A 17,691-nucleotide genomic window follows, 5' to 3' on the forward strand; every position below is an offset into this window, starting at 1 on the left:
AATCCAAATCTCCTGAGTCATGCTCAGTGATCTGTCATACCATAGCTATATCAGATGCTCTGTAAGTTATATCCTAAAACACAGGAGTCTCTCTAGAAGTAGAAAAACATCTGTTAAAAAAATATATCTGGCTGACTTAACAACTAGTTACACTAAAAATATCCCGTGTTCATTGGTTAGTTACTAATAGTTTCCTTGAACCCATTTTTTAATTTTGATAAATTAGTTAATATTTTATTTAAAGATTTATTTATTTCCAGTCCCTGCTGATCCACAAAAAATTTCTCTCAGTGGCTAAAAAATATAAGGACAAAAAATTCAAATAGTGATTGAGCTTAATTTCTTTTTGCAATTCTGAGGAAAATACTCATGCTTTAATAATTTGAAAATGGCTATTTAGTTCCTCAATAATTCTACATTATATATGTATAGACACAAAAGGTTTTACTAGTCTGTATCACTCTGTCCCTCTGTAAGATGATCTTAGACAAACCTGTTTTGAATAGTGCCTTATGACTTCAGACTGTAGGTCGGATGTTGTATGGAACTGATAGTTGAGTTCAAAAAATGCAAGCCTGAAAAAAGCGTAAAAATATACTGTCTGTACATGTGTATGAAGAAAGTATTTTTAATATTAATGAGTGGCTTTATTTTCTTTAGAAGCTTTCCTCCAAACCTTTCCTTCTAGTACATTTTCCCATGCCAATCAGGAAATTTACTTTTTACATACATCTCTGCATATTCTAATCAAAGAACCTTCTAAGAATCTGATAAAAGACATGGATCTTATCTTCAGACAAGTCACCAGTACACATAAATTTTCATGTAATTTAGAGAATTCTGAGATCCTGTGAATCCCATTCGTGTACCATTAGAACTTTATTTCCCAATTCTGTCCTATCATGGCCCGCATAGAAAATGTCTGACACACTGATAAAGAGGTTGCTCACGAATGGCCAGGTTCAGCTGCAGCAGGTTTTGCCTGCTTACTTATAACCCCATTCACAGAATATATATTAAGATTAGCTTACTTATAACCCATCCATAGCATATACCTGATACAGTAACTGAAAAGCTCTGCTTCTTGTTGCTAAGTGGAATACTACTTCTGCTAACATCATACCTGTGTACTTTTATTTGACACTTACCTAACTTTAGGTTCAGTGTTATCTCGTGTTGGACTTATTAATTCTTACAACTGTTCTTAATAATCAATTACAGATGCTACTTGAAAGGGTTATTCTCTTCTAAAGTCTCAACTCAGACACTCTGAATCTCTTTGGTCAGATACACTATGAGCTTCATTATGACTCATATTAAAATATAAATTCCTGATTACAACACTTAAAGTTGATCCTTTCATTTCCCCTATTATCGCATTCATTCTGTTCTAGTTGCATATGCTTTGAAGAGTCTTATTCCTATTAGCTTCAAAGCCATACATTTCAGGCACCATATCTTTGGGCATACACATCCTATCCTTCCCTAAGCCAGGAAGATCTTTTAAAATGTAAAACTTGCTTGGCCTATGACTCTTTTTCTTAAGGGAATTGTTTAATAATTCTGTAATTTAGCAATTAGGGGTTAGCAAATCATAGTTTGGTGTTATTCAGATTGCACTTCACTTAAATGCAAAAACCTCATTTTGCCTATAATCTGCAACGTACTTCACACACTTTTTCACTTACGAAATTTTTAGGTACATATAAAATAGAAATATTTTCATCAATTTACAGATTTGAATATTAAACATACTTAAAAACTACATCTTGTACATCTGTCAGTGTGGCACCAATACTCTTCAGCAAAAGATTTAAAGAATGAACTGGAATCAGTCCTCCATTTTGTTTTGAATCTTTAGCTTCTTCTCTGCCGGAACTCAGTGAAACACTTAAATGTAACTAAAAAGATAAAGAGATACATTTTTAAAAGTATTTTCTTCATATTGACAATTTTAACTCTTAAAAATCAGTTTAATTTTAAATTCACTACACCATATATAAGATTTCAAAGTTATCTGGATTATGTTAAAATTACTAAGTAGAAATATGAAGAAATTTAAAATCCAACATAGCTCTAAATCTTCAACAATTTAAGATTGCATGATATTTAATCCTACCCCATTCTTTTGGCAAACCTAAGAAAATATTAATTTTTATATATTTGTTAACATTAAAAATCTAAAAGTTGAAGCTGTTGAAAATGACTCAAATACATATGGTCCCCAACTTATATGACTTATGTTTGACTTATGATTTTTCAACTTTACAATGCTATAAAAGCAATACACCTTCAGTGGAAACTGTACTTTGAATTTTGATTCAAAATTCTTTATAATAACTTTATTAGAAAATAGGCTTTGCGTTAGATGATTTTGCCCAGTTGTTTTGAGCATGTTTAAGACAGGCTAGGCTAAGCTTTAATGTTCAGTAGGTTAGGTGTATTAAATGCATTTCTGACTTATAAGATTTTCAACTCATGATGGCTTTACTGAGATGTAACTCTCTCATAAGTTGGAAGGTATTTGTATCTCCAAAAGTGTATGTTTCAATTATTTCAGAAGTTAATAGCCAGTTAAAAAACATTTTTGTATTGCATTGCATATATACTCTACATATATGGTTGTTTAATAATTTTCTTCAATTATTGTATAATTAGCTTGTAGGAATTTTGCATTAAAAACTAACTTAGATTTGATACCATTCAATCTTCAGTTCTTAAGGCTACTTTATAAATTACTTTAAATCTAATACACAAATCATCACATGCAAAATTTTGAAAATTGTCACCTAACAGCTTAACAGAAAATCAAGGTAAAATAATGTTAGGTCTAATTATAAACATAAATACATGCTATAGGTGGCTCCACACGATAAAAAATTATTTAAAAATAAATAAAAATGTAAAAGGGTAATTCCTTTGTTACTTAGTTTAACTGTATATTTACAGATTTTATATATTACTGAAGAACACAATATAAATGCTACATCAATTTGCTATTACCTAGATTATCAAGGACAATAAAAATGACTTTCTCCTACCTTGATAGGAGATATATGAAAATATTCATAGAGGCTAACTTGTGATTGATCTACTAATGAGGCTGTTTTATATTCTTCTTTGAAAGCTTCTATATCTTTATGAAAAAGCTCGACCTATAAAAGAAACACAAAATATTAAAACTAAAGGGACCTACCTGCATGAGATATTTAAGCAAATAGCAGACACACTGGCAAAACTCCTCTATAAGATCCAGACTCACTTAACATTGCTTATGATTGCCTCAGAAGGGAAAGTAACATCTCTATCATTAGGACAGTTCTGTCTGCCACTGACAAACTAACAAGCATTATCTTCTATATTTCTATCCAAACCACTAAAAGACACTAAGCTTTTATCCATGTGACTATAAATCTTATCCCAAAATGACATTAATCCATACCATCAACACTCTCTTGGGTATATTTGTTTCTTTAAACATAATCATACCGTCAACTTGTATTTTGCAGTCTACTTGTAATTGCTTTAATGCAACCTACACAGACCAGTAATATAATAAAATAAAGAAGGTGTTGAAAACAATTTTGTATTAATTAATTAGTGGTTTCATTTTTGATATTCATCAATACTTCTCCTTTAAATGCTCAGACGGAAGTAACTTCTATGTGTTGAAAAATGAGCCCCAAGATTCACATTTTAACATATTCATAAAAACATAAAAAATGATAGCCTTACAAAAAGTATATTTGGAAATAAATTTCTGAGATGACAGTGGGAAGCTCTTCAAACCAGCACCCCAGCTAAACTGATAAAATTTAAACAACAACAACAAATTTAAGGCCTCTAGGAATGGTTTTAAGGTCATAAGCAAATGAACAAACATCTATTTAAGAAAACCTAAAGAATTTGGTAAGAAAAGTGAATCCACGGTGTTTTAACAAAGGCCATTCCCTCTGTCCCCTCTTCCAGACTAATGAGCCAGAATTCTACTCTAGGCTAGTATACCCAAGAACACAGAGCTCCTTTTTGGCCCAGTCCTCAATTGGAGGACTTTCTTCCTGGGAAGAACAGGACATCAGCATTTCTCATCCCGTTCCCAGCTACCTGCTGCTGAGGTTAAGTTATGGTTGAGTGCAACTGTGAGATGGGGGCTTCCTTTACGGGTTTTTTTTTTTTTTTTGAGACGAGTCTCGCTCTGGTCACCCAGGCTGGAGTGCAGTGGCGTGATCTCAGCTCACTGCAACCTGTGCCTCCTGGGTTCAAGCGATTCTCCTGCCTCAGCCTCCTGAGTAGCTGGGATTACAGGCACCTGCCAACACGCCTGGCTAATTTTTGTATTTTTAGTAGAGATGGGGTTTCACTATGTTGCCAGGGTGGTCTCAAACTCCTGACCTCAAGTGATCTACCCGCCTTGGTCTCCCAAAGTGCTGGGATTACAGGCGTGAGCCACTGTACTTGGCAGGGCTTCCTTTCTTTGTCCAGCCTCTGTGCATGGTAAAAAAAGCTCCGCCTTGGGTACAGTACCACTGAGAATACTAGAGTTCTGATCACTCTTGCCCAGGCCTGTAACGTGGTGGTTCCATGCCAGCAAAGGCAAGCTGAGATCACTCAGGCCACTGCTCCTCTTACCCACCACACACAGTGCTCAGCTCCTAAACTGGGGTGTTAACTCAAATAGAAGGGTGTCACAACTGTCCCCACCGCCAGCTTCAGAGGCCTGGTTTAGGGATTTTTGCTGATGGGGAAAGTAGGTTTTAAAACAGGTAACTATTAATCTCTTCCCAAAGGAACTAATTTCACTTATACAGTGCATTTCGAGCCTAAGGGCTCTCAGAAACAGCAGACGTGGTGAAAGACAACTAAAAGGAAAGTCATTGATTTATAGAAGATACTGGCTAACCTGTAGACCTACTAGTTTGCAGGAGAAAATCAGAGAAAGTGACAAATAGGAGTTTTTCTGGGGTCAGAACAAAAAACACAGAAACATGGTGAAACCCTGTCTCTACTAAAATTACAAAAATTAGCCGGGCATTTTGGCACATGCCTGTAATCCCAGCTACTCGGGAGGCTGAAAAACAAGAAATGCATGAACCCACGAGGTGGAGGTTGTAGTGAGCTGAGATTGCTTTTGCAGCATTGCACTCCAGCCTGGGAGACAGAGAGAGCCTAGGTCTCAAAAAAAAAAAAAAAATTAATGTAATAAAACATACCAATAGAACAAAACCCAAAAAGTGTACAATCATTTCCATAGATGCAGAAAAAGAACGACAAAATATATAATCATGATTAAAAACACTCAACCAACTAACAACTTCCTCAACCTGAAAAAGGATGTCTAGGAAAAACCCAGGGTCAATATCATACTGAAAGACTGATAATTTACCCTCTAAGATCAGAGGCAAAAGAAGAGTATCTGCTCTTGGCACTTCTGTTTAATGTGTCACCAATTTCTAGACACAACAACTAGGGAAGAAGAAGAAACAAAGGCATTCAGATCAGATGGAATGAAGTAAAACTACCTCTCCTCTCAGATGACATGATCTTATGTATAGAAACCCCAAAAGAATACACGGAACAGCAATTAGAGCTAACAATTCAGTAGGGGTGCAAAATACAAGATCAGTATAAAAAAATCAACTGTATTTTTATACAGTAGCAATGAACAATCCAAAAATGGAATTAAAAAATCAATTTTATTCATAATATTATAAGAAGAATGTAATACATAGGAATAAATTTAACGAAAAATGTATAAAACATACTCTGAAAAACAACAAAACATTGTTAAAAAAATTAAAAATCTACATAAATGGATAAACATGTCATGTTCAAGGACTGAAAGACCTAATACTGTTAGGATGGCAATACTTCCCAAATTGATTTACAGATTCAATGCAGTCTCTATCAGATGTCCAGCTGACTTCTTTGAAGAATCTGACAAGTTGATTCTAAAATTCATATGAAATTTCAAAGGACTCAGAACAGCCAAACCCATCTTGAAAAAGAAGGACAAAGTAGGAAGATTCATACGTCCCAATTTCAAAACTTAATACAAAACGATAACTAAGACAGTGTGCAATACACAAGGGCAGATGCATAGATTGATGGAATAAAATCACATGTGCGTTGTTAACTGATTTTCAACTAGGGTGTCAAGACCATTCAAAGAACAAATAGTCTTTTAAAGAAATGGTAATAGGACAACTGGATAGCAACACGCCAAAGAATAATTTGGATCCTCTTATATCATATACAAAAATGAACTAAAAATTGATCAGAAACCTAATCATAAGAGCTAGATCTTTAAAACTCTTAAAACGTAAGACTAAATATTCATGACCTTGGATTTGGCTGAGGATTCTTAGAAATGACACCAAAAGCATGAGCAACAAAAGAAAAAATAATTTGAACTTCATTAACTTTAACTTTTGATCTTCAACAGACAACATCAAGAAAGTGAAAAAGCAACACACAGAATGAGAGAAAATATTTGAAAATTATATATCTGATAAGAGACCTGTATTGAGAATATGCAAATAACTTTTATAAGAAAAAAGACAACCCATTAAATAATAAGCAAAGGATCTGAATGGACATTTCTTCACAGAAGATATGCAAATTAAATAACATATTAAAGGATAATCAACATATCAAAGATGCTCAACATCATTAGTCATCAGGTAATTGCATGTCAAAACCACAATGAAAAACTATTTCACATTCACCCATTGTGATTGCTAGAATCAAAGACAGATAATAACAAGTGTTGGGGATAATATGGAAAAATCAGAGCCCTTATATGCTCTGGTAAGAATGTAAAATGGTGGAGGCACTTTACACAACTGTCTAAGAGTCCCAAATGATTAAATATAAGGTTACTATGTGATTGAGCAATTCCACTCCTAATAAATTTTATTTCTCTTGGTTATATACCTAGGATTGGAATTGCTTAATCACATGGTGATTAAGTTTAAATAGTTTAAGACTTTAAATAAAGTTTTTGTCCAATAAAAACTTGTACAAGTATTCATTACATTATCTGTAAGAGCCAAAATGTGTAAACAAACAACCCAAACGTCCATTAACAGATATATGGATAAACAAAATGTGGCCCATCCATATAATGGAATATCACTTAACCATAAAAAGGAATGAAGTACTGATACATGCTACAACATAGATGAACCTTGAAAGTATTATGCTAAGTCAAAGAAGCCCTTCACAAAACACTACACAGTGTATGATTCCATTTGTATGAAATATTCAGAATAGGCAAACCTAAAGACACAAAGTATATCAGTGGCTGCATAGGCAGTTCCTTTTGGGGATGATGAAAATGTTCTGAAATTAGAGAGTGATGATGATTGTACAACTTTGTGAATACACTAAAAGTCATTGAACTCTATCTTTTAAATGGGTGAAATGTATGGTATGTGATCTATACCTCAATAGACTGTTACTAATTTGCTCTTTTTCCATCCATGAATCTATGAGGGCAAGTAAAAAACAGACTATATCTGACCCACTTTATAACTATGATTTTATGGTCTTCCAGTCACCAAGATGACACCACCTTTTAATTTTCCTATCCTTTCTCTCATTAAATATCCTGGACATACCCTAAATTTCTAAATTATTAAAGTGAAAGCAAAGCCAAAGTAATCCAGGAAAATAAAAGAGGAAAAAAGTGATGTGAACATGACAAATTATCCTTTTCTCCCTGCTATTCACCCCAAGCCTTTCCTCCTGTTTGCTAATTTTCTATCATCAGAAAATAAGATTTCTAAAAAGGTATGTACCACAAGAGAGTAATAAAATTTATTTAATTGTATTTTTAAAATGGGACAAAGTCATTTTAATACCTTTAAAAATTTATAATAATATCTTTTCCCTAATCCTTTCCATCACATATTATTTTAAGTCTTACCTCTGTATTTTCAGTCACCTCAGCTTCTGTCATAAGGTCTGTTAAAGCATAGATAAACCCAAGATCTAACCTGAGATCCATTTCTTGAATCAATACTTTGAAATATCTATATTACAAAGTAGAAAACATTTTTTAAAAATCATCAATTAACAACTGTATTACAAAAATTAGATGAGAAAAAAGTATGAGATCAATATTAGAACTTTGAAACTTAGGACTATTTAGTTGACTAAATTTTAAAAAATCATGGAACATTGTTAATAACAGCAACAAAGTCAAAATATGAAAACGGCCATAAAGAGGAACTGGATAAGTAAACTCATACAGAGTCATAAAACAGAATATTATATATTAGTGATAATGAATAAACTATGGCTACATACAACAAAATGAATAAATTTTAATAAAAATGTGGAATGAACAAAAGCAAGTCCCAACATCTATTTCCAGCCTCAAACAATTTTCTAAAAATTAGAAAAAAATTAAAACTAAAAGGCACAACGTTTAGGTACACATGCACAATAAAACTATATTTTAAACAGCAAGGAAATAAAGATAGATTATCTTGGTGATAAGGTAGGAGAAATTAGATAGGAAATTATTACATAGATGTTTCAGTCCATCTTCTGTTTCTTGGAATGGGTAGTGAGTGAAGACGAAAATATTATTGTTTTCCTTTTTCAAAACAATATATGATTATAGACAACCCCAAACAAAAAACAAATAGAAGAGAATAATAAAATATCAAAAATCCAGAAACAAAGATTGTAAATACCTAGATGTATTTCATCCAGAGCCTTCTTTTTTTTTTTTTGAGACAGTCTTGCTCTGTCACCCAGGCTGGAGTGCAGTGGTGCGATCTCAGCTAACTACAAGCTCCGCCTCCTGGGTTCAAGCGATTCTTGTGCCTCAGCTTCCTGAGTAGTTGGGACTCCGGGCACATGCCACCATGCCCGGCTAATTTTTGTATTTTTAGTAGGGTTGGGGTTTCACCGTGTTGGCCAGGCTGGTCTCAAACTCCCTACCTCAAGTTATCAGCCTGTCTAGGTCTCCCAAAGTGCTGGGATTACAGGCGTGAGCCACAACATTATATTTTTTTATTTGACCTTTATAATTAATATCTTATGCTTAAATCTTTGACTTGTCTAACATTTAAAGAGTACAAACAATTCATATATTTAAATCAAACATTAAATAAATATACAAGAAATATATTAAGACACTTACTTAATACGTGATATCTGGGAATGTCCTGCAGATCTCATGACGATACTGACATCTGTAAAGGGCTTTGGTGCTGTAAAGGTTATAAATATAATTACTCCCATGATGCTTTAAGCAAAAGGTAGGCATTTTCTTCCAATATACACCACAATGGAAAATTAAATCATTTACTAAATAATAAATATCAGTTAAAATTACTGATATTGGCAAAATCTACTACAATCTTAATTTCAGACTCTAGCATTGTTTTTAAAACTATCTATAGTCACTCTGAAGGTAACTAATTCTACAAATAGCGGTTTAGAAGTATGCATTAGAATCATCAGGGAAACTTTGTGAAAACAGATTCTGGGGACTTGCTCCTGACCTCTAGGTGGAAGGGCTTACGCATTATACTGGCCAAAAAGCTTCTGAGCGAGTTATAAAGAGTACTTCCCCCAGGATAGTTTAGAGGTAGTGGTGTGGGGTGGAGGTGGGAAAGCAAGGGGAGAAGAAAGTTAAGTAGGGTAGTGAGGAGGGAAGAGAAAGTAGGGGGAAGAGGCACACGCAGAAAAGAAGAAAGGCAAAGGGAAAGAAAAGGGTAGAAAGGACTTGTCAGTTATTCTTATTTGGAGAACATAGGACACCTTCTGCTGTTAAAAAACACTCTAGATTTGAACTTCCTTATTGTTCATTCAAAGGCTTTAAAGGTTTTTAAATCACAGGTTTACAGATTATCTGCTTTTTAAATTAATATTTCTAAAAATTTCAATATATGTTTCTAATTAATTTTTTCTTCAAGATTCACTCAAAATCTTATCAAAGTTAGTTGTGTACAGTACTTGCTGGTCCTTTTTCAAGCAGTTTAATTTTCCAATGATCCTATACAAATTAAACCCAAGAATGGTTTCACTTCATATTTTTATGGTAAGTAAATCAAATAGCCAACACAACTGCTTTTATGGAAATCTAAAAACAAAAACAAACCTGAATCCATGGTGACCGACTTTGGAGGTTTAACAGGATAAAACACAAAGGGAAATACAGCACCATGTATCTGATTTTGTATCTAAGAAAATAAAAACACATCAGTATATTAATATGTCAATTATACAACCTGACCAGAATAACAGGATTTGAGAAACAAAAAGCATCAAAAAGTCTAGTGGTGGCCAAGTGCAGTGGCTCACGCCTGTAATCCCAGCACTTTGGGAGGCCAAGGCGGGTGGATCATCTGGGGTCAGGAATTTGAGACCAGCCTGGCCCACATGGTGAAACCCCGTCTCTACTAAAAATACAAAAATTAGGTGGCCATGGTGGTGGGCACCTGTAATCCCAGCTACTCAGGAGGCTGAGGCAGCAGAATCGCTTGAACCAGGGTTTTCAGTGAGCTGAGATTCCGCCACTGCACTCTAGCCTGGGCGACAGAGGGAGACTCTGTCTCAAAAAAAAAAAAACAGTCTAGCACAACATTGAAACTGAATACTAGATAAAGCAGACCATGGGAATAGATCTGGTTTCTTATTGCATTCCTTTAGAATACAATTTTGCCTATATTTCCAGAAAGACTTACCTGTATTCTGTAAATCTGAATTCTAAATGATGATTGATGTGCAGATGTGTTATATTCCACTTTTAATGCTGGAAGATAATTTCTTCGTAGAGCTATTACATGCGGCTGCAGAATTTTCATGTTATGACCAGTAGGTGTTAGGCGAACCTGAAAAATATGTCCCCCCAAATGAAAAAATTAATTTATCTATAAATGACTAGAATTAAAAATTCATACCAAAAACTTTTTAAAACAGTAAGCTACATATTTGTATTAGTTTAGATATAGATCTTAATATCCCATGTCCATAAAATTCACATATTCATATAATTCTTACAAAGCTTCGCTGCATCACTTTTTACATAAACGTACTAAAATTTACCACAATAAAAATGAATAAAGGAAAAATAAAATATTTAAAGAAAGTACATTGAAAAAATAAAACATTTTTAAGTTTCCTGCTAACCGAAAGAACAGACCGTTAGCATCTAGTATCTTAAAGTTTTCTTTTCTTTTCTTTTTTTTTTGAGACAGAGTCTTGCTTTCAGCCAGGCTGGAGGGCAGTGGGGCCATCTCGGTTCACTGCAACCTCCACCTCCTGGGTTCAAGGGATTCTCATGCCTCAGCCTCCTGAGTAGCGGGGACTACAGGTGCCTGCCACCATGGCTGGCTAATTTTTGTATTTTTAGTAGAGACAGGGTTTGCCATGTTGGCCAGGCTGGTCTCGAACTCCTGACCTCAAGTAATCCGCCTGCCTCAGCCTCCCAAAGTGCTGGAATTACAGGTGTGAGCCACTGCGCCGAGCCTGATTTCTTAATATAGATAAACACCTCTTTAAAACATTTTATACAAGGTATGTATGACAGGATTATTTTGTTTTATAAGGAAGCCAAACTTTCCATAAATTTCACTAGTGATTCACCGAACTACAAAAGACAAAAAATTAAAACTTCACATCAGTACTTAAAAATATTACCTGAACGTTAGTGTCCAACTCAATAACCTTATCTTCTGAAGGAGAAGATTCAGTATATTCCTTAAATTCTCTCTCTAACTTCTCAGTGTGCTTTACACTCATTGGCTTCCATCTTGCCTTCTTCTTGGGCTTTGTTTCCCAAACCACATCAGAACTTATTTAAGAAAGCAAAAATCATAGTATTTAATACTAAGTTATTAACATATTTATTTTAACGGGTTTATTACATGAATTACAACACCTTCAGTAAAATTTCAGAATAGCCTCAATTACAAGTGAGCATATTACAAATTTAAAAACATGAATTCATTCAACTACTACCTATTAAGCTACTACTCAGGCACTATTCTAGGTGTTAGGGCCGTATCAGTGAACATCTCTGCCATTCTGGAGCTTCATTTTAGTGGGGGAGTGAAAATAAATAGTAAACAAAATAAATTAGTAAAATTTAATATGTAGGAGGTGAAAATGCTTTTGAAAGAAGAAAACGTAGACAGGACAAGGGGGATCCGGAGAACTGCAGTATGTAAAGTGGTGGGGTCTGCAATATTAAAACAGAGTGGTCAATGGGGGACTCATTGAGAAAGTGAGATTTTGGCAACCTTAAAAGAGCTGAGAGAATTATCCAGCAGACAAGAGGAGGAAAACATTTCAGGTAGAGAGGCCAGCTAAAGCAGGAGGCACACTTGCAGTATATGAAGAAGAGCAAGGAGGCTGGCATGTCAGGAACACATTAGGAATAGAAAATAAAGTAAGACTTATAGTGGGGGGCCAAATAATGTAAAGCATTGTAGACCACTGTAAAGACTCTGAGTTTATTCTGAGTGAGATGAGATACCACTGATCGGTTATAAGACAACTAGCAACATAATCTGACTTACATTTCATTAAGAATACACTCTGTGTTGAAGTGGATGGAAAGAAAAAAGAGTGGAGTCAAGATTAGAAGCAGGAAAACTTGTTAGTTTACTACAGTAAGCCAGTTGAAAAATGATGATGGCCCTGATGAGGCTATTAACAGTGAGATACCAGAAAAGTGGTCAGATCTACGTGCACTTTGAAGGTAGAACCAGCACAGATCTTCTTGATGAATTAGGTCTGGGGTGTAAGATAAAGAGAGGAATCAAAGACAATTTCAATATTTTTGGGCTGCAAAACTAGAAGGAGCTATTTTTTATTAACTCTGATTGGAAAGCAGGAGTTTTGGTAGCAGGAGGAAATAAAAGGTTTATTGTACACATATGAAGTTTAAGAAGTCTCTTAGATAACTGAATAGAGATTTTGCATGCACAGTTGGATATATGAAGTCTCAAGGTCAGATGACAGGTGTGACAGAAGACATACATAAGAGAGAAATTCTGGACAGTATTTGAAATCATAAAACTGAAATCCACAAGAGAAAAGGACCAGGTCTAAGAGCCTTAAGGCATTTAGCCAATGTAAGCAGTTGAGAGAAGACAAGGAACCAATGAATGAGACTGGATAGGAAGAAAAACCAAGATGGTGAGGTATTCTGGAAGTCAAGTGAAAGAAACTACATCAAGGAGGGATCTGTGTTAAATGTTATTAAGTAAAGACCGATAATACTACACTGGATATGGCATTATGGAGGTCACTGGTAATGCTGACAAAACCAGTTTCATGGTGTGTTGAAAGCAAAACCCTGTTTGGAGTGGTTAAAGAGAAAATGGATGAAAAATAGTTGGAGAACACAGGATATGTTAAGTTCCTTAGAAACAGACAGTACATTTGAGGAGTTTGGTTACAAATGCAAAGAAAGAAATGAGCAACAGGTAGCAAGGAAAGTAGGCTCAAGAGAATTTTTTGTGTTGAGAGAAGTAACACTGAAACAATTCAGTAGAGACCCAAAAGCTGTTGACTTAGGAGAGACGAAGAGGAGGACTGCTGGAACAATGTCCTCAAGTAGGTAAGAGGAAATGAAGTACAGTGCAAAAGTAGAGAAAAATCTGTTTAAACAGGAGCACATATATCTATTGTAAACTGTTGAGAGTATGTCAGTACAGCAAGTAGTATGCAAATGCCAGCAGATAGCAAGCTGTGATATTGGGGGGTGAGATGGGTCTCTGGAAGTTTGATTGGTTCAATTTTTTCAGTGAAGTGGAATGCAAGGTAGTAAGCTGAGAGAATGGGGTTTGAGGGGAGACAAAGTATAAAATAGTTATCTAGGATATAGAGTGTGAACGGAAGAAATCCAGTTGTACCGAAATTAAAATGCTGAAAGGCCTTAAACAACTTAAATATTTAAGTTGTTTAATTTTATTTAAGTATTCTATTTGTTTATTCCTGATAGAACTTATATTCATTTAATAAATAGAAAGGTAGAGACCATGTATTATTCATCTTTGCATTAACATCACTTAGCTTAGAAGATAACACATAATAGGTCTAAAGGTCTTAAAAATCTATGGTGTATTTGATCTATTTAAATAGCAAAAACATTTTTTGAGAATAAAAATTCTTAAGAATATAGATTTTAATATTCCTTTTAAAATGGCATTGATTCAATTCAATAAGAGGTCAGGGGCATGTATAGATTAATGTACATAGAAAACTAAATTTACATCTGTATCATATACCTTTATATATATTCAAGAATTTAATTCAAGGAAAGGATTAAAATTACATTATCCTGGTTATACAGAAGAAATATTCTCACATTAAGCACTAATATATGTAAATTAAAACTTAACTGTTTATGAATAGGAATAATAAGGACATAAGGGAGAGATAAAAGATTTAATGGTGATGTCTTATACGAGAAATGATAAATACAGTGATCACCTTATTAGATCTTATAAGATCTTAAAGTGCCAAGGCCAAGTTAGAAAGTGATTGTCTTTATGTTAATCCTCCAACAGCTACAGCATATGTACCCTGAACTGTGCTAGACAGTAATGGAAAATGAATTAAGCATTTTGTATGATATGCAAAACATAGTTTTGGTAAGTTGAATAAATATAACTTTTTAGATAAGTGGAAGGATTAACATAATAAGGAGTTTATAAATTTGATTTCTGTCATATCTTTATTTCAGAAGGCAAAAAATTGCCTCAAGCACATTTAAAACTAGCATTACCACAATATCAATGAATAGTCAAAGTACAAAATTGAACCTAAATCATTTTAGATTTTACAATAACAATTTCTTAATAATTAGAAACTGATCATTTAAATGTATCCAAAATTTAATGCATCTAACCTTGTAATGCCTATATAGGCTACTTCTTGCTTCGTGTAATTGTTGACAAGAGAAATTCCAACATCTTGTAATGCCAGTGCAATTTCTTGCTCTGCTAACTCTGCTTTCTCACTTTCATATGTTACTTTAAATACCTTTGGATCTTCAGTGAATAAAATAATGCGTTGTAAACCTTCAAAGAATGAAACTAAATAAATTGTCTTTTTCCCCAAATCTATAGGCATCATCATATCCTAGAATAAAACCGCCAAAAAACAAAAACAAAAAATTAGAATTTGGTCCCAAAGAACATGAAATTTAGATTTCACATTTATAAAATGAGACTATTAATGGCACCTACTTCATGGGGCTAGTGGCAACTAAATGAATTAATATTTGTAGAATACTTGCAAATTTACATTATTGAAATCATTTGACGTTATCTGTTATAAAATTATTACTATAAAGACAGGCCAATCGTTTTTTTTTTAATTTAAACATTTTAACAAAATTGAATCTTCCCATGTAGGCTAATCTGTAACACAAAGTATTTTTTTCTGCTTTATTCTAAGACTACAGCAATGTGATATGTATTAAAAGTTGTTTCAGTCTGAAATTCACATTTCCTTTCATAGCTGAATCAAACAGGATAAAAAATATCTTGTATCTCAATTGTATGTTCTACAAAGCATGTATATTCATCATGACGCTATTTCTGCAGGAATCTCACATAAATGTGCTGATATCAGGGTTTTGAGGGTCAATGACAAGATAAACATAGCAAATTCTCATAATTAATATTCAGCCATTAATTTCTAGTTAATATTCTGATTTTCAGAAAATTTTACTATATAGTATACCTTCACGTTACAATGTACAGAAATTGAAAACTGTGAGTTGTTACCATAAAATAATTACCTGGGGATACTTATGTTACTTATAATACTTTTTTTTTTTTTTTTTTTTTGAGACGGAGTCTTGCTCTGTCGCCCAGGCTGGAGTACAGTGGCGCAATCTCAGCTCACTGCTAGCTCCGCCTTCCGGGTTCACGCCATTCTCCTGCCTCAGCCTCTCCGAGTAGCTGGGACTACAGGCGCCCGCCACCACGCTCAGCTAATTTTTTTGTATTTTTAGTAGAGACAGGGTTTCACATTGGTCTCGATCTCCTGACCTCGTGATCCGCCCGCCTCGGCCTCCCAAAGTGCTGGGATTACAGGCGTGAGCCACCGCGCCCGGCCAATACTTTCTAAGTATATATATGTATATCACTAAAACTACATTGAGAATCAAGAAAACTTATTTCACTGAAGTCTTTCTAGTATTTTACAATGAATGTCTGATTTATCTTTATAAGCTTCAAACTATCACCATGATATAAATATGCAAAGTACTAATCAATAGATCAAATGAATAAGACTATTTTTATATCAAAGTACAATACTTTTTCCTGAATAAATCTAATAGTCATAAATTTTTAAAACTTAAAAGTTAGGCCACTTATAGGCAATCCTCTTAAATACAATGTAAACAATACCCACAGCAGACTCCTCAACAGCAGCACTGAAAGACAATGAGAAAATACCACCTACTGATAAGCAGGAAGAAAAAATCACTAGTGGTAAGAAAAAAAAAAACATCAGGAGTCAAATTAAGATGAATCTTGAAGGATTAAAAACTTTTAAAAATTTTCTGCAAGTATTTAAAATGTTACCAGAAAATATATGCGCATAACTTTATCATCATAGCTTGCCACCCAGAAATAAGTTTGTTTTAGTTCACTCAGTGGATCCTTAAATGTTCCTTACAGAAGCTAAATCTACCTAGTATGATTGTCAATGCAGAGAACATATTTGTTTTTCAGGTGAATGCTCAAAGCACTTCTCTAAACACAACTTTATTCTTGATAACACAGTAGAAGCAAATGATGTAAACAAAATAAGACTACTTTTGGTTCTAAACATTTTTGGTTAAGTCAATACTTGAATACTATTTTGAAGATGTTTGGCAGTTTTTTAGAAGTGTGGCCACAAACAGTCCTTAAAACTAGGAAGGCTGAAAATCAAATACTGTTGTTTTTTTTTTTTTGTTTTTTTTTTTTTTGAGACGGAGTCTTGCTCTGTCACCAGGCTGGAGTGCAGTGGCGTGATCTTGGCTCACTGCAACCTCTGCCTCCCGGGTTCAAGCAATTCTTCTGCCTCAACCCCCTTAGTAGCTAGGACTACAGGCACCCGCCACCATGCCAGACTAATTTTTGTATTTTTAGTAGAGATGGGGTTTCACCATATTGGCCAGGCTGGTCACAAACTCCTGACCTGGTGATCCGCCTGCCTTGGCCTCCCAAAGTGAATTTTTGTATTTTTAGGAGAGACAGGGTTTCACCTTATTGGCTAGGCTGATGTCGAACTCATGGCCCACCTCAGCCTCCCAAAAGTGCTGGGATTACAGGCCTGAGCCACCGTGCCCGGCCCAAATACCTTTTTTAAAAAAGGCTGCTGGGAACACCATAATAACCCAATACTTACATCCTTCTGTGTTACTTCACCGTGGCTTTTTCTACATCTCCACTTCAGCCTTCTAGAGCCCACTGGATCAGCCCATGTATAAAACACTGCTTTTCCAGGAGGGAGGGAATCTTCTATTTCACTGAGAGAACTGACACAGTAGCAAAAATATGCATTAAATTAAATGCAAGTACACGAACAGATTAAAAAAAACTAAAATAATACTTCATTAATTCTTAGTTCACTAACTGAGATCTGTGATAGTTCTGATTAAAACAAGGCTGAAATTCTTACCCTATACAATTAAAAAAGGGTTCACTAATGAATATTTCT

At 34.4% G+C, this 17,691-nt stretch overlaps 1 protein-coding gene across 3 annotated transcripts in view; it reads right to left on the reverse strand.

Annotated features, from left to right (window-relative positions):
• The window catches only part of VPS13A (vacuolar protein sorting 13 homolog A), a 260,053-nt gene that overhangs the window by 50,035 nt on the left and 192,327 nt on the right, over positions 1-17,691 (reverse strand). For 2 of the 3 annotated variants that reach the window (XM_003267439.4, XM_003267441.4), the window contains exons 53-62: positions 17,380-17,509; positions 14,879-15,111; positions 11,659-11,812; positions 10,704-10,850; positions 10,118-10,199; positions 9,155-9,224; positions 7,928-8,033; positions 3,042-3,155; positions 1,756-1,901; positions 494-575 (exon numbers count right to left, since the gene is read on the reverse strand). In XM_003267439.4, the coding sequence (XP_003267487.2) occupies positions 494-575; positions 1,756-1,901; positions 3,042-3,155; positions 7,928-8,033; positions 9,155-9,224; positions 10,118-10,199; positions 10,704-10,850; positions 11,659-11,812; positions 14,879-15,111; positions 17,380-17,509 (1,264 nt within the window). Of the gene's footprint in view, positions 1-493; positions 576-1,755; positions 1,902-3,041; positions 3,156-5,383; positions 5,464-7,927; positions 8,034-9,154; positions 9,225-10,117; positions 10,200-10,703; positions 10,851-11,658; positions 11,813-14,878; positions 15,112-17,379; positions 17,510-17,691 lie in introns of all 3 variants that reach the window. The other variant, XR_004029357.1, reaches the window with a different exon arrangement.

This window comes from Nomascus leucogenys, chromosome 1a (genome assembly GCF_006542625.1).
Source record: "Nomascus leucogenys isolate Asia chromosome 1a, Asia_NLE_v1, whole genome shotgun sequence".
Taxonomy (NCBI): Eukaryota; Metazoa; Chordata; class Mammalia; order Primates; family Hylobatidae; genus Nomascus; species Nomascus leucogenys.